A 24,526-nucleotide genomic window follows, 5' to 3' on the forward strand; every position below is an offset into this window, starting at 1 on the left:
TTGTGCAAATGGAATAGACAATGGGTGGAAATTATAGGCAATTAGCAAGACACCCCCCAAAAAGGAGTGGTTATAAAGATGGGTACCACAGACCACTTCTCAGTTCCTATGCTTCCTGGCTGAGGTTTTGGTAACTTTTGAATGCTGGCGGTGCTTTCACTCTAGTGGTTGCATGAGACGGAGTCTAGAACCCACACAAGTGGCTCAGGTAGTGCAGCTCATCCAGGATGGAACATCAATGCGAGCTGTGGCAAGAAGGTTTGCTGTGTGTCAGCGTAGTGTCCAGAGCATGGAGGCGCTACCAGGAGACAGGCCAGTACATCAGGAGACGTGGAGGAGGCCGTAGGAGGGCAACAACCCAGCAGCAGGACAGCTACCTCCGCCTTTATGCAAGGAGGAGCAGGAGGAGCACTGCCAGAGCCCTGCAAAATGACCTCCAGCAGGCCACAAATGTGCATGTGTCTGCTCAAACGGTCAGAAACAGACTCCATGAGGGTGGTATGAGGGCCCGACGTCCACAGGTGGGGGTTGTGCTTACAGCCCAACACCGTACAGGATGTTTGGCATTTGCCAGAGAACACCAAGATTGGCAAATTCGCCACTGGCGCCCTGTGCTCTTCACAGATGAAAGCAGGTACACACTGAGCACGTGACAGACGTGACAGAGTCTGTAGACACCGTGGAGAAAGTTCTGCTGCCTGCAACATCTTCCAGCATGACCGGTTTGGCGGTGGGTCAGTCATGGTGTGGGGTGGCATTTCTTTGGGGGGCCGCACAGCCCTCCATGTGCTCGCCAGAGGTAGCCTAACTGCCATTAGGTACCGAGATGAGATCCTCAGACCCCTTGTGAGACCATATGCTGGTGCGGTTGGCCCTGGGTTCCTCCTAACGCAAGACAATGCTAGACCTCATGTGGCTGGAGTGTGTCAGCAGTTCCTGCAAGAGGAAGGCATTGATGCTATGGACTGGCCCGCCCGTACCCTAGACTTGAATCCAATTGAGCACATCTGGGACATCATGTCTCGCTCCATCCACCAACGCCACGTTGCACCACAGACTGTCCAGGAGTTGGCGGATGCTTTAGTCCAGGTCTGGGAGGAGATCCCTCAGGAGACCATCCACCACCTCATCAGGAGCATGCCCAGGCGTTGTAGGGAGGTCATACAGGCACGTGGAGGCCACACACACACTACTGAGCCTCATTTTGACTTGTTTTAAGGACATTACATCAAAGTTGGATCAGCCTGTAGTGTGGTTTTCCACTTTAATTTTGAGTGTGACTCCAAATCCAGACTTCCATGGGTTGATACATTTGATTTCCATTGATCATTTTTGTGTGATTTTGTTGTCAGCACATTCAACTATGTAAAGAAAAAAGTATTTAATAAGAATATTTCATTCATTCAGATCTAGGATGTGTTATTTTAGTGTTCCCTTTATTTTTTTCAGCAGTGTATGTTGGTAATACAACCCACGCAAAATAACCGTTGTTTTTTTTGTTATTTCCAATGTTTTAAGGGTTTATGAAAGGTGTATGTCCATACTGACTTTTACATGAGTCCTTTGTATTGGTGTAGACTTGACGGACCAGACAGGACTCATTCCCTCCCAAACAAAAAGGCGAAATCAATATTTTCTCTGGTACCCCTACAAACAATAACTGCAAGTCAAAACTGTTACAACATACAGATAATTGTAAGGTCCCTCAATTGAGAAGTGAATTTCAAGCAAAGATTCAACCAAAAAGATGAGGGATGTTTTTCAATGCCTTGGAAAGAAGGGCACCTATTTGGAAAAAAAGCAGACATTGAATATCCCTTTGAGCATGATGAAGTTATTAATTAGGCTTTGGATGGTGTATCAATACACCCAGTCACTTCAAAGATACAGGTGTCCTTCCTAACTCAGTTGCCAGAGAGAAAGGAAACCACTCAGGGATTTCACCATGAGACTAATGGTGATAAAATCCTAGAGGAAAATCTGGTTCAGTCGTCTTTCCAACAGACAGTGGGCGATGAATTCACTTTTCAGCAGGACAATGACCTAAAACACAAGGCCAAATATACACTGGAGTTGCTTGCCAAGACGACAGTGAATGTTCCTGAGTGGCCTAGTTAAGTTACCGTTTTGACTTAAAAATCGGCTTGAACACCTATGGCAAGACTTGAAAATAGCTTTCTAGCAATGATCAACAACGAGCTTTAAGACTTTTTCAAAGAATAAATGGGCAAATATTGTACAACCCAGGTGTGCAAATCTCTTAGACTTACCCAAAAAGACTCACAGCTGTAATTGCTGCCAAAGATGATTCTTATCATATTTTGTCTCAGAGGTGAACATTTATCTTATCATTTGTAATAAATGTTAGAATTTATTTCCACTTCGACAGAGTATTTTGCGTAGATCGTTGACCAAATATGACAATTTAAATACATTTTAATCCCACTTTGAAACACAAAATATGAAAAAAATAAAGGGGTGTGAATACTTTCTGAAGCTGGCTGGAGTGTTTACGAACATATTCAACCTTTCCCTATCTCAGTCGGCTGTCCCCACTTCCTGAACTAAATGACAAATGCCCCGTAGCACTCACTTCTGTCATGAAATGCTTTGAGAGGCTAGTTAAGGATCATATCACCTCTACCTTACCTGACACCCTAGAGCCACTTCAATTTGCTTACCACCCCAATAGATCCACAGACGATGCAATCGCCATTGCACCATCTGGACAAGAGGAATACCTACGTCAGAATCCTGTTCATTGACTATAGCTCAGCCTTCAACACCATAGTACCCTCCAAGCTCATCATGAAGCTCGGGCCCCTGGGTCTGAACCCCGCCCTGTGCAACTGGGTCCTGGACTTCCTGACGGGCCACCCCAAGGTAGTGGTAGGAAACAACACCTCCACTTCGCTGATCCTCAACACAGGGGCCCCACAAGGGTTTGTGCTCAGCCCACTCCTGTACTCCCTGTTCACCCATGACTGTGTGGCCACGCACGCCTCCAACTCAATCATCAAGTTTGCAGACGACAACAGTAGTAGGCCTGATTGGCAACAATGACGAGACAGCCTACAGGGAGGAGGTGAGGGCCCTGGCAGAGAGAGGCCAGGGAAATAACCTCTCTCAACGTCAACAAAACAAGGTAGCTGATCGTGGACTTCGGGAAACGGCAGAGGGAGCACGCCCCTATCCACATAGATGGGACCGCAGAGGAGAAGGTGGAAAGCTTCAAGTTCCTCAGCATACACATCATTGACAATCTGAAATGGTCCACCCACACAGACAGTGTGGTGAAGAAGGCGCAACAATGCCTCTACAACCTCAGGAGGCTGAAGAAATTTGCCCCCTAAGACCTTCTGAAACTTTTACAGATGCACAATTGAGAGCATCCTGTCAGGCTGTATCACCGACTGTTACGGCAACTGCACCGCCCGCCACCGCAGGGCTCTTCAGAGGGTGGTACGGTCTGCCCAACGCATTACTGGGGGCACACTGCCTGCCCTCCAGGACACCTACAGCACCCGATGTCACAGGAAGGCCAAAAAGATAATCAAGGATATCAACCGCCAGGGCCTGTTCACCCCGCTATCATCCAGAAGGCGAGGTCAATACAGGTGCATCAAAACTGGGGCTGAGAGATTGAAAAACAGCTTCTATTTCAAGGCCACCAGACTGTTAAATAGCCATCACTAGCCGGGTACAACCCGGCTACTCAACCCTGCACCTTAGAGGCTGCTGCCTTATAGACATGGAATCACTGGCCACTTTAAATAATGGAACACTAGTCACTTTAATAATGTTTACATACTGCTTTACTCATCTCATACAGTTGAAGTCGGAAATTTACATACACCTTAGCCAAATACACTTAATCTTAAATTCCTGACATATACTCCTAGTAAAAATTCCCTGTTTTAGGTCAGTTAGGATCACCACTTTTTATTTTAAGAATGTGAAATGTCAGAATAATAGTAGAGAGAATGACTTATTTCAGCTTTTATTTCTTTCATCACATTCCCAGTGGGTCAGAAGTTTACATACACTCAATTAGTATTTGGTAGCGTTGCCTTTAAATTGTTTAACTTGGGTCAAACATTTTGGGTAGCCTCCCACAAGCTTCCCACAATAAGTTGGGTGAATTTTGCCCATTTCTCCTGACAGAGCTGGTGTAACTGAGTCAAGTGTGTAGGCCTCCTCGCTCGCACACACTTTTTTAGTTCTGCCCACAAATTTTCTATAGGATTGAGGTCAGGGCTTTGTGATGGCCACTCCAATACCTTGACTTTGATGTCCTTAAGCCATTTTGCCACAACTTTGGAAGTATGCTTGGGGTCATTGTCCATTTGGAAGACCCATTTGCGACCAAGCTTTAACTTCCTGACTGATGCCTTGAGATGTTGCTTCAATATATACATTTTCCTCCTCAAGATGCCATCTATTTTGTGAAGTGCACCAGTCCCTCCTGCAGTAAAGCACCCCCACAACATCATGCCTCCACCCCTGTGCTTCACGGTTGGGATGGTGTTCTTCGGCTTGCAAGGCTCCCCCTTTTCCCTCCAAACATAACGATGGTCATTATGGCCAAACAGTTATATTTTTGTTTCATCAGACCAGAGGACATTTCTCCAAAAAGTACGATCTTTGACCTCATGTGCAGTTGCAAAACGTAGTTTGGCTTTTTTATGGCGGTTTTGGAGCAGTTGCTTCTTCCTTGCTGAGCGGCTTTTCAGGTTATGTCGATATAGGACTCATTTTACTGTGGAAATAGATACTTTTGTACCGGTTTCCTCCAGAATCTTGACAAGGTCCTTGCTGTTGTTCTGGGATTGATTTGCACTTTTTGCACCAAAGTAAGTTCATCTATAGGAGACAGAACGCGTCTCCTTCCTGAGCGGTATGACGGCTGCCTGGTAATATGGTGTTTATACTTGCGTACTATTGTTTGTACAGATGAACGTGGTACCTTCAGGCATTTGGAAATTGCTCCCAAGGATGAACCAGACTTGTGGAGGTCTATAATTTTCTTTCTGAGGTCTTGGCTAATTTCTTTTGATTTCCCATGATGTCAAGCAAAGAAGCACTGAGTTTGAAGGTCGGCCTTGAAATACATCCACAGATACACCTCCAATTGGCTCATGATGTCAATTAGCCTATCAGAAGCTTCTAAAGCCATGATGACATTTTCTGAAATTTTATAAGCTGTTTAAAGGCACAGTCAACGTAGCGTATAAACTTCTGACCCACTGGAATTGTGATACAGTGAAATAATCTGTCTGTAAACAATTGTTGGAAAAATGTAATGTAAATGTAAGTAGATGTCCTAACCGACTTGCCAAAACTATAGTTTGTTAACAAGAAATGTGTAGAGGGGTTGAAAAACGAGTATTAATGACTCCAACCTAAGTGCATGTAAACTTCCCACTTCAACTGTATGTATATACTGTATTTAGTCGATGCCACCCAACATTGTTCATCCTAATATTTAGATATTTCTTAATTCCATTCTTTTACTTTTAGATTTGTGTATTGTTGTGAATTGTTAGATACTACTGCACTGTTGGAGCTAGGAACACAAGCATTTCAACACACCTGCAATAACATTTGCTAAATATGTGGATGTGACCAATAAAATTTGATTTGGAGGCACTTTATGTGTTGGGTGACTTGTTTAGGGGTGTGACTGTGGAGGGGGGTGACCTCCAGTGACTGTCCAGGGTAAGTCTGGACAGTCACTAGAGGATGGATTTGAGCTGCTTGGGGAGATGGCTTCAGGCTTGTGCCGTCCGACGGGACACATCTGAAGCACCACTCGTCAATCCCCCTCTCTCCCTCGTTCATTTGGGAGTATGATTTATACTTTTTGAAGTGAAGGGTCTTGAATCCCTCTATAAAGGAATTAAGAGGCTTCCCCTGAGACGGCATTCAAATGAGAGCATGGTAGGGATATGAGGGCTTTTTAATAGATAGAAATTAGTATTCACAATGCCTCAAACTGGAATCTGAAGGAACCTTTCAGGTGGAGAAGAAAGAGCCAGTTAAGAAAATAAATCTAAGAAGTTTAGCCTTTTCATTGCATTCGTGTTTTTGCCCATCAAGAAATGATGGAGGGCTTTCTGAACTAGCCCAGGAGAGAGAGCGAGAGAGCTTGAAACAGAATAAAAAATGCTCTGTAAATAGGCACTGTGGAACTGGAAACAATGCAAGGAAGAGTCTCAGACTGAGGGCTGTTCAGCTCCTCAACAATCCCCATGCAGATCCAGCAGTACAGGGGCTGACTTGGAGCTAGAGGCTTTGAGCAAAACTCTTTAGATAAACTTCTGCAATTATTTATATTTTTTTTGCGTTTTCAGAAACACTGGAAACCAAAGATTCTACATGAATATATTCTATGTTCGAGAAAGACAACCTTGGAAAAATACATCAGTTATTATTCAGCGGAGTCTTATATCCCAGTGAAGAGTTGTCTGTTGTATAGACCAGGGGTCAAGCTTGCCCCATATACAGTACCTGACTGTGCTAGCTAGTCTCATGGGGGACGTGGCTAATATCACACAAGTCTTTCTCCAGCCTTACCCATGTCCTCATCCTAACATGACCTTCTATGACACCACTCCTCTCATTCACTCTAAAGACCATGAATGCCCATGCCAATAGCACCAAAGCACAACTTTAACATGCTTGATGTGATGTCATCTGTATGCCCACCTGAGTCTGGAGGTCACGATGTCACACACGATGTCACACTTTGAGCTCCTGTCTCTGAGGAGTTGGTCAATGTTCTCACCCTCGCACATATTGAACATGTCTCTGAGGTACAAACTTTGATGTAGCATGCATCGGTTAAATCACGACTTGTGTTTAGCGACTGGTTCATTTAAGAGTTAACCACGTCTGTCAATATATTGAGCTTCAGAATGGAATGGGCTGAATGGCTCCAATAGGCCCAGGAGAGGCGGAGTTTAACCATGCCAACAATAATGAGTGCTGTGTGCATCCCCTACCTGGTTTTGCAGATGGAAGAGGAGCATCTCCGATGGGAGCTGTCTGGCACCATGTCAATGGGATAAACAGGTAACGGACACAGAGGGTTGAACTGGAACACATTTAGAAGATGTTAGGAGTTCACCCAGACGCATCAAAAATAGGGCTAGAGAGATGAAATGTCTTATTCAATAATTCAACACAAATATACCTGGCTCCGGTCTCTTTTTCCAATGGAAGGCAGCCATTGATAGGGGTCCTGAGAGAAATGCTTCATTCTCTCCATAGACACTGACATACTGTTGTCCTGCAACACATACAAAGTGCTATTTTAGAACATATCACATAACTTGTTAAATACATGCATTAAAAGCCTGGTATCCATTAATGTTGGTCAAGGAATGTGTTTCTAGTGTGCCACTCTGCCCTCACCTTACTGGGAAGCCTCCTCCGGCCTTTCCTGATGCAGCGGGCAGCCACGCCAGGCAACCGGTTCAGACGGGCATGGTAACCTGCAACACCAAACCACACTGTTACCCAATCAGAACCGGAGAGGGTGACATTTCTGTTGTTTTCTGTTATTTCACAATGTAAATGGGCTCCCGAGTGGCGTAGCGGTCTAAGGCACTGCATCTCAGTGCAAGAGGCGTCACTACAGTCCCATAGGGTGGCGCACAATTGTCCCAGCACCATCCGGGTTTGGCCGGGGTAGGCAGTCATTGTAAATAAAAATTTGTTCTTAAACTGACTTGCCTAGATAAAAAAGGTTAAATATTTATTTTTATGTATAGCATTTTGATTAGCTCATCACCTCTCTGAGTGGGCCGTGCAGGCTGTAGGAAGGTGGGTGGAGCTGAGTCTGGTACTTCGAGGACAGGAGGAGTATCTGGGTCCCAGCTGGGCAGCAGGCTGGGAATGCCCATCCCCCCCGCTCCACACTCCCCCTCAAAGAACCAGTCACTCTGCTCATCATCACCTACAGCACAGGCAGGAAATTCAACACTGTTAGTCACAATGTGTACATTGGGAAATTCCATAACTGCTCAATATGATTCTGCATGACATTTAAACAATGATACAAAAGTATTTTCACGGATGGGCTGCACCAATTTATAATTTAGTGCTGTACAATTAACCATGGAATGAAGTACTGACTGCATGAGGGCATCTTTCCTACTTGGCCTGCATCAATCCTCTCTCTATTTGTTGACAGCCTCTCCACCACCACACAGCAGACCACCCTGGTCCCCAGACACTGCTCTCTCCACAGACCTGTCAGTCAGCGGGGCGCATGCCTCTCACAGTCAAGGTGTAGTGACAACTGTTAAATCAGGGGCCGCCTCGCCCCACCACGGCTAATGAGATTAGCAGAGGCTTCAGCGCTCATTAACACGACATGACAACGCCTTATTAGAGCCGCCTGGGTGCCCGGCAACCAGCCTATTGTATCAGAACCTCTTTCTGTCTAGTCTTAGCATTCTGTTACACTTACAAAGAGCACAGGCTCCATCCTGGAGCACAGCTCCAGCTCCATCCTCTGAACATTCAGGTAATGCTAGAATTAAAAGGCTTATTACATGCTTTTTGTTTTCATTTTGCACCATTATTACCTTTGTCATCTTATTTAATTTGCATATACATATGTAAATGACACAAACCACATTTTCATCCACAGTTTGTATGCGAGGAAAGTCATACCGTATAAAACAAAATCACAATAGCTGTGATGGAAACAGGAGGTTTTGGTGTAATTTTATAAATGCTGACAGAATTTGTTCCTTCGACATGGTGGGATATTATTGTGTCTGTAAAATGTATTATGCGGGAAATGACGGTGGAAACACATTTGTGTGCAAATACTCTGAACAAAAATATGAACGCAACATGCAACAATTTCAAAGATTTTACTGAGTTACAGTGCCTTGCGAAAGTATTCGGCCCCCTTGAACTTTGCGACCTTTTGCCACATTTCAGGCTTCAAACATAAAGATATAAAACTGTATTTTTTTGTGAAGAATCAACAACAAGTGGGACACAATCATGAAGTGGAACGACATTTATTGGATATTTCAAACTTTTTTAACAAATCAAAAACTGAAAAATTGGGCGTGCAAAATTATTCAGCCCCCTTAAGTTAATACTTTGTAGCGCCACCTTTTGCTGCGATTACAGCTGTAAGTCGCTTGGGGTATGTCTCTATCAGTTTTGCACATCGAGAGACTGACATTTTTTCCCATTCCTCCTTGCAAAACAGCTCGAGCTCAGTGAGGTTGGATGGAGAGCATTTGTGAACAGCAGTTTTCAGTTCTTTCCACAGATTCTCGATTGGATTCAGGTCTGGACTTTGACTTGGCCATTCTAACACCTGGATATGTTTATTTTTTTAACCATTCCATTGTAGATTTTGCTTTATGTTTTGGATCATTGTCTTGTTGGAAGACAAATCTCCGTCCCAGTCTCAGGTCTTTTGCAGACTCCATCAGGTTTCTTCCAGAATGGTCCTGTATTTGGCTCCATCCATCTTCCCATCAATTTTAACCATCTTCCCTGTCCCTGCTGAAGAAAAGCAGGCCCAAACCATGATGCTGCCACCACCATGTTTGACAGTGGGGATGGTGTGTTCAGCTGTGTTGCTTTTACGCCAAACATAACGTTTTGCATTGTTGCCAAAAAGTTCAATTTTGGTTTCATCTGACCAGAGCACCTTCTTCCACATGTTTGGTGTGTCTCCCAGGTGGCTTGTGGCAAACTTTAAACAACACTTTGTATGGATATCTTTAAGAAATGGCTTTCTTCTTGCCACTCTTCCATAAAGGCCAGATTTGTGCAATATACGACTGATTGTTGTCCTATGGACAGAGTCTCCCACCTCAGCTGTAGATCTCTGAAGTTCATCCAGAGTGATCATGGGCCTCTTGGCTGCATCTCTGATCAGTCTTCTCCTTGTATGAGCTGAAAGTTTAGAGGGACGGCCAGGTCTTGGTAGATTTGCAGTGGTCTGATACTCCTTCCATTTCAATATTATCGCTTGCACAGTGCTCCTTGGGATGTTTAAAGCTTGGGAAATCTTTTTGTATCCAAATCTGGCTTTAAACTTCTTCACAACAGTATCTCGGACCTGCCTGGTGTGTTCCTTGTTCTTCATGATGCTCTCTGCGCTTTTGACGGACCTCTGAGACTATCACAGTGCAGGTGCATTTATACGGAGACTTGATTACACACAGGTGGATTGTATTTATCATCATTAGTCATTTAGGTCAACATTGGATCATTCAGATATCCTCACTGAACTTCTGGAGAGAGTTTGCTGCACTGAAAGTAAAGGGGCTGAATAATTTTGCACGCCCAATTTTTCAGTTTTTGATTTGTTAAAAAAGTTTGAAATATCCAATAAATGTCGTTCCACTTCATGATTGTGTCCCACTTGTTGTTGATTCTTCACAAAAAAATACAGTTTTATATCTTTATGTTTGAAGCCTGAAATGTGGCAAAAGGTCGCAAAGTTCAAGGGGGCCGAATACTTTCGCAAGGCACTGTATATAAGGAAATCAGACAATTGAAATAAATTCATTAGGCCCTAATCTATTGATTTCACATGACTGGGAATACAGATACCTTTTAAAAAGAAAACCAGTGTGTGTACCATTTGCCTCATGCAGTGCGACATCTCCTTCACATAGAGTTGATCAGGCTGTTAATTGTGGCCTATGGAATGTTTTCCCACTCCTCTTCAGTGGCTGTGCGAAGTTGCTAGATATTGGCGGGAACTGGAACAAGCTGTCGTACATGTCAATCCAGAGTATCCCAAAAATGCTCAATGGGTGACATGTCTGGTGAGTATGCAAGCCATGGAAGAACTGGGACATTTTCAGCTTCCAGGAATAGTGTACAGATTCTTGCTGAAACACGAGGCGATGGCGGTGGATGAATGGCACGACAATGTGCCTCAGGATCTTGTCACGGGTATCTCTGTACATCCAAATTGACATAGATAAAAAACAATTGTGTTCGTTGGCCGTAGTTTATGCCTGCTCATACAATAACCCCACCACCACTTCGGGCACTCTGTTCACAATGTTGACATCAGCAAAATGCTTGCCCACACGACACATCTGCCCGGTACAGTTGAAACCGGGATTAATCCGTGGAGAGAACACTTCTCCATCATGCCAGCGGCCATCGAAGGAGAGTATTTGCCCACTGGCCGGTTACGACGCCAAACTGCAGACAGGTCAAGACCCCGGTGAGGAGGACGAACACGCAGATGAGCTTCCCTGGGACGGTTTCTGACAGTGTGTGCAGAAATTCTTCAGTTGTGCAAACCCACAGTTTCATCAGCTGTCCGGGTGGCTGGTCTCAGACGATCCTGCAGGTGAAGAAGCCAGATATGGAGGTCCTGGGCTGGCGTGGTTACACTTAGTCTGTGGTTCTGAGGACTTTTGAACGTACTGCCAAAAATATTTAAAACAACATAGGCTTACGGTAGATAAATTAATATTCAATTCTCTGGCAACAGCTCTGGTGGACATTCTTGCAGTCAGCATGCCAATTGCATGCTCCCTCAAAACTTGAGACATCTGTGGTATTGTATTGTGACAAAACTGCACATTTTAGAGTGGCCTTTATTGTCCCCAGCAGAAGGTGCACCTGTGTAATGATAATGCAGTTTAAGTTATTTGGGACTGGGGGGCAGTATTGAGTAGCTTGGATGAATAAGGTGCCCAGAGTAAACTGCCTGCTACTCGGGCCCAAAAGCTAGAATACGCATATAATTAGTATATTTGGATAGAAAACACCCTGCAGTTTCTAAAACTGTTTGAATGATGTCTGTGAGTATAACAGAACTCATATGGCAGGCAAAAACCTGAGAAAAAATCCAACCAGGAAGTGGGAAATCTGAGGTTTGTTGGTTTTCACTGCCTATCCAATATACAGTGTAAATGGGGTCAGATTGCACTTCCTAAGGCTTCCGCTAGATGTCAACAGTCTTTAGAACCTTGTTTCAGGCTTCTACTATGAAGGGGGAGCGAATAAGAGCTGTTGCCTGGACACCAGGTGTCTGGCAGAATGCCATGAGCTAAGTCTCACGCGCGAGCTGCGTTCCCTTTCATTTCTAAAGACAAAGGAATTGTCCGGTTGGAATATTATTGAAGATTTATGATAAAAACATCCTACATTTTGATTCTATACATCGTTTGACATGTTTCTACGAACTGTAATGTAACTTTGACTTTTCGTCTGGACTTGCTCGTGCGTTGTGAATTTGGATTACTGGACTAAAAGAGCGAACAAAAAGGAGGTATTTGTACATAAATGATGGACTTTATCGAACAAAATGAACATTTATTGTTGAACTGGGATGCCTGGGAGTGCACTCCGATGAAGATCATCAAAGGTAAGTGAATATTTATAACGCTATTTCTGAGTTTTGTGACGCCTCTCCTCGGTTGGAAAATGGCGGTATGTTTTTCTGGCTTGGCGCTGACCTAACATAATTGCATGGTGTGCTTTTACCGTAAAGTTTTTTTGAAATCTGACACAGCAGTTGCATTAAGGAGAGGTTTATCTATAATCGTATGTATAACACTTGTATCTTAGATCAATGTTTATGATGAGTATTTCTGTAATTTGATGTGGCTCTCTGCACTTTCACCGGATGTTTGTTTGAGACAATGCATTTCTGAACATAACGCACCAATTTCAAATGAGGTTTTTGGATATAAAGATGAACTTTATCGAACAAAACACACATTTATTGTCAAACATGGAGTCCTGGGAGTGCCATCCGGTGAAGATCATCAAAGTTCAGTGATTAATATTAACGCTACTTCTGTCTTTTGTGACACCTCTCCTTCTTTGGAAAATGGCTGTATGGTTTTCTGTGACTAGGCGCTGACCTAACATAGTAAAGCCTTTTTGAAATCAGACACTGTGGCAGGATTAACAAGAAGTTTATCTTTAAAATTGTGTATAATACTTGTATGTTTGAAGAATTATAATTATGAGATTTCTGTTGTTTGAATTTGGCGCCCTGCAATTTCACTGGCTGTTGGCGAGGCGTCCCACATATCCCAGAGAGGTTAATCAGCTTCTTGATATGCCACACCTGTCAAGTGGATGGATTATCTTGGCAAAGGACACATGCTCACTAACAAGGATGTAAACAAATTTGTGCACAAAATTGGAGAAAAATAAGCTTTTTGTGCATATGGAACATTTCTGGGATTTTTTATTTCAGCTCATGAAACCGACACTTGTACATGTTGCGTTTATATTTTTGCTCAGTATAATAATCAACATATCGAACAAAACTTGGAGTCACACAATGATATGGTGTGTGGTTCTCCCACTACAATTCAGAAAACCATACATTTTATTAGTCTACAGATTAAATAACTTATGATGAACTTCACAGGGGGCTCTTGATGCTCCTTTCCAATAAATATTGACGGTCTTACTCTGGTGACATGAGGATCGATGCTTGACTGCCATTTGACAAATAACAATTATCCATAATAATCTTATCATGTAGACTAGCCTACATCTGCGAGCTGTTGGCTACAGAGACCAGAGTAGGCACATTTGCTATTTAAGGCAACGGTTTGTGATAAAACTATCGGTAGAGTTTAAAATGCGATGGAAACATATTGAACTTTACATTTTTATTCAGTACATGAAAAATAGATTTTGTGTGCACTACGTCATTACACACTCACTTTTATCTGCAATAAGTCAATTTATTGGAAACACACCACTGGTGAGAGAATGCACACATTTTCTTCATGCAAATTCTACAATATCTGCATGAAAATCTGTTGCCAACTGGATGGAAACCTAGCTAGTGAGAAATAAATATTATGCTGAACATTAATACCTTGTCTTCCCTCATCGTTAGTGAAGAGGCCAGGATCACTGCTGCATATGCTGCTAGTTTCACTGCAAACAGAGGAAGAAGAATACAATTGTCAGTATGCATGTTGAACTTAGCAGTCTTTTTGTAGTGATAATACTGATGTGTAAAAAGAAAAATAAATATGTTGTGATGGATCATTTTAAAATGGGTGCATTTTAGGGTCAAAGAAGGTTGTGCCTTTGAAAATAGAACAATGTGAAGCAAAAACGTGCAAGCTCACTCTAAAAATGTTAACATGCAACATTCAATAACAAAATAATGAATCAGTCCCGAGCTAGAGGTCAACATAAATATAAAATGACACAAAAAGAGGAGGGGCGCTCTCCCCACTGGTTGCCATCCCCAACACAAAGGCATGGGGAAGGACTCTGGTCGAAGCCACTGAGTGACATGCACAATCTAATTGAATATCCTCCGCTGTCAGCTCCAATCTAATCTGTGCTGCGTTCTGGAGGATGACAGGAGTGCGGCAGATTCCCCTGCCTTCTCAGTCTGTGAGCAGGACCCGCGGACGTGCCTCCACACAACAACTGGCCAGCATCTGCTCTGAAGGCTGGTCCAGCCCAGGCTGCTCCATGGCTGGCCCTCTCCATGCCCCCAGGCGTCCCCGTGTCACCCCCCTCTGCCCCGGCCCATACCCCACCCTGGGCCTCTCTGCCTCTGTCACACCTCTGCCACTTTGGGCTGGGAGCTAAATAGACCCGCCAAGGTCACACAGGAGTCAGGACTATTTGTTTAACACAAAAAAATATTAAAACAAAATATTGTCTTAATGAAGTGGACATTAGTGGAGTAAATTTTAGAACTGTGTTCTGTGAATTTTAAGAATGAATATGTGTGTACGTATTTCGTTTTTTGTTGTGTATCACTTTTTTAGATTATTACAATCAAACTGCCATGGATGGTCACTGATTTAGTCTTAAATTCTCTCACAGCATGCCAAGTAGCAACTGTAACACAAACATCCATGCTCAGTCCTTTGAGGCCATTTGTCCACTGGGTCAGAGGAAGTCTGAGGGTCTTGTTTGCATTGCATTTTGCTTTGCGGTGATCAGCGTTGACCTTGGTGACGAGGGAGAGAGACTGGCGGGGTCAGATACACGCTGATATGGTTCTTTGCCATATTGCACAGGCGTGGCGGTGACGGCAGGCTCAGACTAGGCTGCTGCCAGATGGTCCAGCACCATCTCCCTTCACACACCCAAGAAGCAGATGTGAGAGGGACCAGGCCTCTCCTGGGAATGTGGAAGACGTCTGGCCTAGCCAAGAACTCCAGGATCATCCCTCCCTCCCCACCCCCTTCCCCAGACCCTGGTTCCCCAGGCCTCTACTCAGCTGTCCTCCACCTCTGGACACACGGCTGAGCATCTGGAGCAGGGCTCTCTGTTCGACAGCAGTAGAGGACATATCTCCTCACCATGCATCCTCCTGGCTATAGGCAGCAGCCCCTATAATAAACACTAGTAGCCCTTTCAGGATGATTGTTACTCATCCTATAGCTCTTTCAGTTATCTGTCTCTGTCTCGCTATTATATACAGTACATTCGGAAAATATTCAGACCCCTTCCCTTTTTCCACATTTTGTTAAGGTACAGCCTTATTCTAAAATGTTATTTTTTAAATTCCCCTTTATTCCCCTCATCACTCATAATGACAGAGCGAAAACAGGCTAATTTATTAAAAATAAAAATAGAAATACCTTATTTACATAAGTATTCAGATCCTTTTCTACGAGACTTGCTATGAAAGTTGAGCACAGAATTGTTTCCATTGATCATCATTGAGATGTTTTTACAACCATGGACAGTGCCTGTCAGAGCAAAAACCAAGCCATGAGATCAAAGGAATTGTCCATAGAGCTCCGAGACAGGATTGTGTCGGGGCACAGATCTGGGGAAGGGTAACAAAACATTTCTGCAGCATTGAAGGTCCCCAAGAACACAGTGGCCTCCATCATTCTTAAATGGAAGAAGTTTGGAACCACCAAGAGTCTTCCTAGAGCTGTCCGCCTGGCCAAACTGAGCAATCGGGGGAGAGGAGCCATGATCAGGAAGGTGACCAAGAACCCGATGGTAACTCTGACACAACTCCAGAGTTCCTCTGTGGAGATGGGGGAACCTTCCAGAAGGACAACCATCTCTGCAGCCCTCTACCAATCAGGCCTTTATGGTAGAGTGGCCAGACGGAAGGTACTCCTCAGTAAAAGGCACATAACAGCCTGCTTGGAGTTTAGCAAAAGGCACCTAAAGACTCTCAAACCATGAGAAACAACATTCTCTGGTCTGAAACGAAATCAAATTTCATTAGTCACATGCACCGAATATAACACAGTGAAATGCTTACTTACGAGCCCCTAACCAACAGTGCAGTTTCCAAAAAATATGGATAAGAATAAGAGATACAAGTAATTTAAGAGCAGCAGTAAAAAATATATACACTGCTCAAAAAAATAAAGGGAACACTAAAATAACACATCCTAGATCTGAATGAATGAAATATTCTTATTCAATACTTTTTTCTTTACATAGTTGAATGTGCTGACAACAAAATCACACAAAAATTATCAATGGAAATCAAATTTATCAACCCATGGAGGTCTGGATTTGGACTCACATTTAAAATTAAAGTGGAAAACCACACTACAGGCTGATCCAACTTTGATGTAATGTCCTTAAAACAAGTCAAAATGAGGCTCAGTAGTGTGTGTGGCCTCCAAGTGCCTGTATGACCTCCCTACAACGCCTGGGCATGCTCCTGATGAGGTGGCGGATGGTCTCCTGAGGGATCTCCTCCTAGACCTGGACTAAAGCATCCGCCAACTCCTGGACAGTCTGTGGTACAACGTGGCGTTGGTGGGTGGAGCGAGACATGATGTCCCAGATGTGCTCAATTGGATTCAGGTCTGGGGAACGGGCGTGCCGGTCCATAGCATCAATTTATTCCTCTTTCAAGAACTGCTTACACACTCCAGCCACATGAGGTCTAGCATTGTCTTGCATTAGGAGGAACCCAGGGCCAACCGCACCAGCATATGGTCTCACAAGGGGTCTGAGGATCTCATCTCGGTACCTAATGGCAGTCAGGCTACCTCTGGCGAGCACATGGAGGGCTGTGCGGCCCCCCAAAGAAATGCCACCCCACACCATGACTGACCCAACGCCAAACCGGTCATGCTGGAGGATGTTGCAGGCAGCAGAACGTTCTCGTCTGTCACATGTTCACGTCTGTCACATGTGCTCAGTGTGAACCTGCTTTCATCTGTGAAGAGCACAGGGTGCCAGTGGCGAATTTGCCAATCTTGGTGTTCTCTGGCAAATGCCAAACGTCCTGCAGGGTGTTGGGCTGTAAGCACCACCTGCAGAACCACTCCTTTATTGGGGGTGTCTTGCTAATTGCCTATAATTTCCACCTGTTGTCTATTCCATTTGCACAACAGCATGTGCAATTTATTGTCAATCAGTGTTGCTTCCTAAGTGGACAGTTTGATTTCACAGAAGTGTGATTGACTTGGAGTTACATTGTGTTGTTTAAGTGTTCCCTTTATTTTTTTGAGCAGTATATATATATACAGTGCCTTGCGAAAGTATTCGGCCCCCTTGAACTTTGCGACCTTTTGCCACATTTCAGGCTTCAAACATAAAGATATAAAACTGTATTTTTTTGTGAAGAATCAACAACAAGTGGGACACAATCATGAAGTGGAACGACATTTATTGGATATTTCAAACTTTTTTAACAAATCAAAAACTGAAAAATTGGGCGTGCAAAATTATTCAGCCCCTTTACTTTCAGTGCAGCAAACTCTCTCCAGAAGTTCAGTTTATGGAAGTTCCTTTATGGAAGAGTGGCAAGAAGAAAGCCATTTCTTAAAGATATCCATAAAAAGTGTTGTTTAAAGTTTGCCACAAGCCACCTGGGAGACACACCAAACATGTGGAAGAAGGTGCTCTGGTCAGATGAAACCAAAATTGAACTTTTTGGCAACAATGCAAAACGTTATGTTTGGCGTAAAAGCAACACAGCTGAACACACCATCCCCACTGTCAAACATGGTGGTGGCAGCATCATGGTTTGGGCCTGCTTTTCTTCAGCAGGGACAGGGAAGATGGTTAAAATTGATGGGAAGATGGATGGAGCCAAATACAGGACCATTCTGGAAGAAAACCTGATGGAGTCTGCAAAAGACCTGAGACTGGGACGGAGATTTGTCTTCCAACAAGACAATGATCCAAAACATAAAGCAAAATCTACAATGGAATGGTTCAAAAATAAACATATCCAGGTGTTAGAATGGCCAAGTCAAAGTCCAGACCTGAATCCAATCGAGAATCTGTGGAAAGAACTGAAAACTGCTGTTCACAAATGCTCTCCATCCAACCTCACTGAGCTCGAGCTGTTTTGCAAGGAGGAATGGGAAAAGATTTCAGTCTCTCGATGTGCAAAACTGATAGAGACATACCCCAAGCGACTTACAGCTGTAATCGCAGCAAAAGGTGGCGCTACAAAGTATTAACTTAAGGGGGCTGAATAATTTTGCACGCCCAATTTTTCAGTTTTTGATTTGTTAAAAAAGTTTGAAATATCCAATAAATGTCGTTCCACTTCATGATTGTGTCCCACTTGTTGTTGATTCTTCACAAAAAAAATACAGTTTTATATATTTATGTTTGAAGCCTGAAATGTGGCAAAAGGTCGCAAAGTTCAAGGGGGCCGAATACTTTCGCAAGGCACTGTATATATATATACACACACTAGCAAGATTTCTGGCTCTCACAGACCTGTAACTTCTTCTTTAAGAGGCTCCTCTGTCCTCCACTCGTTACCTGTATTAATGGCACCTGTTTGAACTTGTTATCAGTATAAAAGACACCTGTCCACAACCTCAAACAGTCACACTCCAAACTCTACTATGGCCAAGACCAAAGAGCTGTCAAAGGACACCAGAAACAAAATTGTAGACCTGCACCAGGCTGGGAAGACTGAATCTGCAATAGGTAAGCAGCTTGGTTTGAAGAAATCAACTGTGGGAGCAATTATTAGGAAATGGAAGACATACAAGACCACTGATAATCTCCCTCGATCTGGGGCTCCACGCAAGATCTCACCCCGTGGGGTCAAAATGATCACAAGAACGGTGAGCAAAAATCTCAGAACCACACGGGGGGACCTAGTGAGTAACACACTACGCCGCCAGGGACTCAAATCCTGCAGTGCCAGACGTGTCCCCCTGCTTAAGCCAGTACATGTCCAGGCCCGTCTGAAGTTTGCTGGAGAGCATTTGGATGATCCAGAAGAAGATTGGGAGAATGTCATATGGTCAGATGATTTTTTTACAGTGGGGTGCCGATATAGAGTCGATGTGCGGGGGCACCGGTTAGTTGAGGTAGTATGTACATGTAGGAGTTGTGGTTGGAGGCCGAGCAGTTACCATACCATGCAGTCATGCAACCAGTCAGGATGCTCTCGATGGTGCAGCTGTAGAACCTTTTGAGGATCTGAGGACCCAAGCCAAATCTTTTCAGTCTCCTGAGGGGGAATAGGTTTTGTAGTGCCCGCTTCCCGAATGTCTTGGTGTGCTTGGCCCATGTTAGTTTGTTGGTGATGTTTGTTGTCCTGGCACTACACAAGCGTCACGTCCTTTGGCACTATCCCTACGATGAATCATGTTGGTGGCAGCATCATGCTGTGGGGATGTTTTTCAGCGGCAGGGACTGGGAGACTAGTCAGGATCGAGGGAAAGATTAACGGAGCAAAGTACAGAGAGATACTTGATGAAAACCTGCTCCAGAGCGCTCAGGACCTCAGACTGGGGCGAAGGTTCACCTTCCAACAGGACAATGACCCTAAGCACACAGCCAAGACAATGCAGGAGTGGCTTCGGGACAAGTCTCTGAATATCCTTGAGTTGACTAGCCAGACCCCGGACTTGACCCCAATCAAACATCTCTGGAGAGACCTGAATATAGCTGTGCAGCAACGCTCCCCATCCAACCTGACAGAGCTTGAGAGGAACTGCAGAGAAGAATAGAAGAAACCCCAAATACAGGTGTGCCAAGCTGCTTCAACAAGTGCTTCAACAAAGTACTGAGTAAAGGGTCTGAATAATTATGTAAATGTGATATTTCAGTTTTTATATTTTAAATAAATTAGCAAAAATGTCAATTTTTTTCTTTGAGGGGGAAAAAAACTATTCAATCCATTGTAGAATAAGGCTGTACCGTAACAGAATGTGGAGAAAAAGTCAAGGGGTCTGAATACTTTCCAAATGGTCTTAAGGATAATATTTTGAGTACAGGTTACACATGTACAATAATTATCTTTCTCTATAATAGAGGAACATTTCGAAATATGCACCCTTATCAAAAACAAGTTATGGCTCACAGATGGCAGCGGTACAACAGTTTCTTCCATTTCTGCGTTTAAAAAATGGGTTTGTTTCCTATAGGGGGATTTGGAGCAAAGTTTGAAAAAGATCACAGGTATAAACAATTAATTAGAGCCACACATTAACTATTTATCCGTATTAAAGGTGTAATGTGATGTCGCTGGGAGCAGCCCTGAGCCAATGTGAAACCGTTTCCATTAAGTACTGCCTAATTAATTCCATGAATAATTGAGGCTGCCATTTTTCTTGGGACCAGTAGAAACACCTCTCTCTTTCATCTCCTCCCATGACCTTTGTCAGGAAAAGTTGACAGACCTTTTAGTCAAACTTAGCCTGTTTCAAATGCACTTGCGAGAACAAGGATCATTCCTGTGTTAGTATCAATTACAGGTAAAGCTCATCAAAACACTTGCCTGATGACTCAAACTTGTTTTCTTCCACTGCTCAGTCTGAGATTGACATCATTGAAGTCGTTTGTGGTGACGTCAAAATAAAGGGTGTTGTACAAAACAAAGTCATCAGCGATTGGATCATCTCTAACCAATCAGAGTATCAAAGCCAATTTCTAAATGCAGCTTTACCCACGTGTGTTCTGGCCCAACCCATCAGTTTATGGGACTAATCAGAATGGTTAGAATGTTTGCGTTCTAGAAATCGTTGGATAGGTACTCAAATCTAGACTCATTGCGGAGAAGAAACTAACGTCCGTGGGTCTGGTGTAGCGTTTGGCCAGATCAAGGAGTTTGGGTAGCCAAGCAATCAAAACACACGCCTCCCATTTCTTCTTCCCAGAGAAATACTCTCACGTACTTTGCATCAGGCTCCATATCACTAAATAAGCCTTGACACTGATGTTCCCTTCAACCATGGTGGCACTCAATTAAGACAAGGACAGTTCCGTGTTCGAAGACACAACTGCATTCCAGTGTGGAATAAAAGCTCCCTTCTGACAAACCTCAGTCATTTCTGGTTGAACTAATCTGTTCCCCACACGGCCCCATTGTCTGCAGACAAGCCAGTGAGGTGAAGCAAAAACACAGTATCCAGATTAGGACTAATCATTAGGATATAATCCCTGGCTCCTGGGAGAGGCAGACCAGTTTGCGCAGAGATTACCGGTCGGCCGCCATTTATTGAGCCTGGGCTAATTCAGCAGAGGGGGGACAGAGACAGAGGGGGGCAAAGCGCAGATAACAATGGCTCCGTTGGCTCTTCAAACAAGCCGCCCCAATCCAAATCCATGCCCTCTTCCATGGGCGTCTTGAATATAAGGTTATCCCACTCTCCCTGAGCTCCTGTAATTGGATTAGTCTCAGAGATTTATGAAAATGAACTTCAGCAAATGGAATACAGCTCTAAACCAAAACTCTTCGTAGAGTTTTCAAAAAATCCAAATTAGAAAGTGAATGTGTGGAGTGTGACAAACGCACGCACAATGGTTTGTGCTTTCCGGTGGAAAGGTTGTCCTTGTTGAACACACCACCAACAGTACCAACACCACAGCTGTAGACAAAGGCCGTGTCCCTGTTTGCCTCCACCCACAGGTGAGGCCTGCTCTCTGGGCCAGACTGGGCACCAGGTGGCCATCCTGCCAGCAGGCCAACGCTGCTCTAATCAAGGATGTGGAGCCCAGCTGGAGTTGCCAACATCTGCTCCCAATGCACTTGGGCGGCTAACGGCAGGCTATGGTCTGTGCATATACTGCATGAGCTGTGACCTTAAGGCAAAGGACATTTAAGAGATCAAACACAGAATATGAAGAGGTTAATGGAACGAACAGAGAGAGACTACTGAAACCTAAAAGGGTTCAAATACATTTTAAGAAGTAACTGAAGTCTAAAACATCAGATGGATGGAGCATAGCTTTTCCTGGTGTCTAAATATGGCTGTTGTACCACTGTCAACACCCCATCACTTGCTACCATTTTCCCATTTCCTTGGACTCCAGCAGGACTTAACCCAGAGATTGTTTAGTCCTCAGTACAGAGCGGCAGTCTACTGAGCAGCAATCAGCAGCCTTCTGTTGTGTAAGTGAGAAATGATTGACAGCGTGCCACGGTGTTCCCATTTATTTCTTCTCCCGAGCTGTTTTCTGTCAGAACGGCTATTGATTTTTCCATAAAGTAAGAAAACAAGTACCGTTGAGGGGCCAGGGAGGTCAGGACAAATTAAACCAGAAGATGTAAAGCCCTCTGTCTCCCTATTATTGGTTACCACAGACTTCTTCTCCATGTTTTTTATATGGGCCAACAGATAATGAGATCATCAAGGGGAATACCCAGTGGAGGCAGGTGTCTAGCAGTGGGAGGGACATTGGGGAGAAGAGACCAACCAGCTTTACACACAGGCAGCACTATGCCCTTCTTTGGGACGTCTATGGAACTAGCCTATTCCTCCACGGTCCACGTTTCTATTTTCTTACTAGTGTAGTATACAGACACCGATGATTTCCACTCCGTTGAGGATAGCAGAGGTTAGGTTAGATTATTCACTGTGTATTTTTATGTCAAACTGGCTCAGCCCTAAAGTGTCCAGGCAGGACTGAATAGGCCTATTTAGTAAACCCATTATTGTAATTAATATGACAGCATGGTAATTGATTGGTTCCAATGTCACTTATAGGCAGTCACAGTAGTATATCTAATTTAGATTTTTATTTTTTTTATGCACACATTGGAATGCACTCAATTGAACTCAGGACAGACATAGCTTCAAATATTAAGAATAATATAGACATTTATTTTGAAACGAATCAATACCTCACCAAGCGACTTATTTACTTGAGACAATTTCTCCCAGCAAAGTAATGAGCTGAGTGATGCCTTGCGGCCACAGTATCAGCGATCCCTCCCCACTTATCACCTCAGAGAGAGAGCAGATGAGCAGGAGAAGGGAATATCATTCATTTTTTATGTCAATGAAATACTTGAAGGTGCAGAAGCATCAATGTAATGCACTTTTTGTTTTAGATGAGGCCACATTGAATATTGACAACTAGATGTAGACAGGCAGTATAGATCATTTTAAATGTCGCTGTGTTTAATTGCCTCTGTCAGATAGTAGTTATGCCCATGACTTTTATATTACGGCCCAAACTGCCTCAGTAACTTCACCACCCAAAGGGTAAATGGAACGTGATATTTAGGGGTGATTTGTAGTTTGACTAGGTCTGTGTCAACAAAGGCCAGCAATAACATATTTTACAATTGTAGGCTATATTGTAAATATTGCAAAGGTTGCAAATGTTATGTCATATTTAGGAAATGCCAAATAAAAACACTTAAAAAAAAAAAAAATCACTATCCTAAAATATTATATCCTTTTAGATGTTATATTATTGTCCTGCCAAACTTGATATTTTCTCACACAAAAATAAAATGTATGTTTGGAACATTACCCTTCAGACATATTCTCATCAGAAGCCTCTCGTTGCTCCTTGGCCTCCAGGACCAATGGGATCTTATCCTTCCAGCACTCCTCTGCCCTGAGGCCCACTCCATCAGCCTCCCTGTCCACTCCCACCCAGCCTCCAGCGCCCTTCTTCAGCCTGGACAGACGCTGCTTTTTGGACAACCTGTGGTTTCCGCCCCGCTCGCCATCCACCCCTGACACCGTCAACTTCTGCTGCAGGCTGACCGTCACATCAGAGGTCATGCGTTTGACCTTCCGCCTCCTCCTGAGTGGCCGTCCCGGGGTGTTCTCTGTGAAGGAGTCTGACTCAGGCCAGGAGTGCTGCTTGGTCTTGATGGCGTAGCTGTTGCTGGAGCAGGAGGGCCAGCGCTTGGCCATTACCATGTCGTCTGAGTCGCTGTAGTTGGCGGCGGAGGGGGGCGGGGCAGCATTCTCCCGGCAATCCTTGGCTGCTTCGTCCAGGCTGGACTCGGAGGCCTCACTGAGGCAACGGCTGTGCTCCAAGGGGTGGAGAGAGGAGTCACAACGGCGTTTACGTCCCCGGCGCCGTCGGATCTGCCTGCGCTGTTGCAGAGGACTCAGAACCATCTCCTCCCAGAGCTCCTCTAGCTTGGTCTGCTCGGAGGTCTGCTCCAGGGCTGACACCAGGTCGTGCACCAGCTCATCCATCATGCTGCTGGGGGACAGGGGGAGAGGAATAATGGTAAGCTGGAGCTGTATACTGTAGATGTGATTGGCACATGAATAGAATGAGTATAGTGTAAGTTGACACTAGCTTATGGTGCGTCTAGGATAAGAGGACAGTGTATGCTGCTGCTGATGCCAACTACAAC

At 44.1% G+C, this 24,526-nt stretch overlaps 1 protein-coding gene across 6 annotated transcripts in view; it reads right to left on the minus strand.

Annotated features, from left to right (window-relative positions):
- The window catches only part of LOC110505542 (G patch domain-containing protein 2-like), a 40,065-nt gene that overhangs the window by 14,016 nt on the left and 1,523 nt on the right, over positions 1-24,526 (minus strand). For 4 of the 6 annotated variants that reach the window (XM_021584832.2, XM_021584829.2, XM_021584831.2 and 1 more), the window contains exons 2-7: positions 23,680-24,369; positions 13,859-13,920; positions 7,796-7,960; positions 7,417-7,496; positions 7,196-7,291; positions 7,005-7,096 (exon numbers count right to left, since the gene is read on the minus strand). In XM_021584832.2, coding sequence (XP_021440507.1) covers positions 7,005-7,096; positions 7,196-7,291; positions 7,417-7,496; positions 7,796-7,960; positions 13,859-13,920; positions 23,680-24,365 — 1,181 coding nt within the window. In that variant the 5' untranslated portion in view covers positions 24,366-24,369. The remainder of the gene's footprint in view (positions 1-7,004; positions 7,097-7,195; positions 7,292-7,416; positions 7,497-7,795; positions 7,961-13,858; positions 13,921-23,679; positions 24,370-24,526) is intronic. The other 2 variants (XM_021584833.2, XM_021584830.2) reach the window with 1 other exon arrangement.

The sequence above is a fragment of the Oncorhynchus mykiss genome, chromosome 25, assembly GCF_013265735.2.
Source record: "Oncorhynchus mykiss isolate Arlee chromosome 25, USDA_OmykA_1.1, whole genome shotgun sequence".
NCBI lineage: Eukaryota > Metazoa > Chordata > Actinopteri > Salmoniformes > Salmonidae > Oncorhynchus > Oncorhynchus mykiss.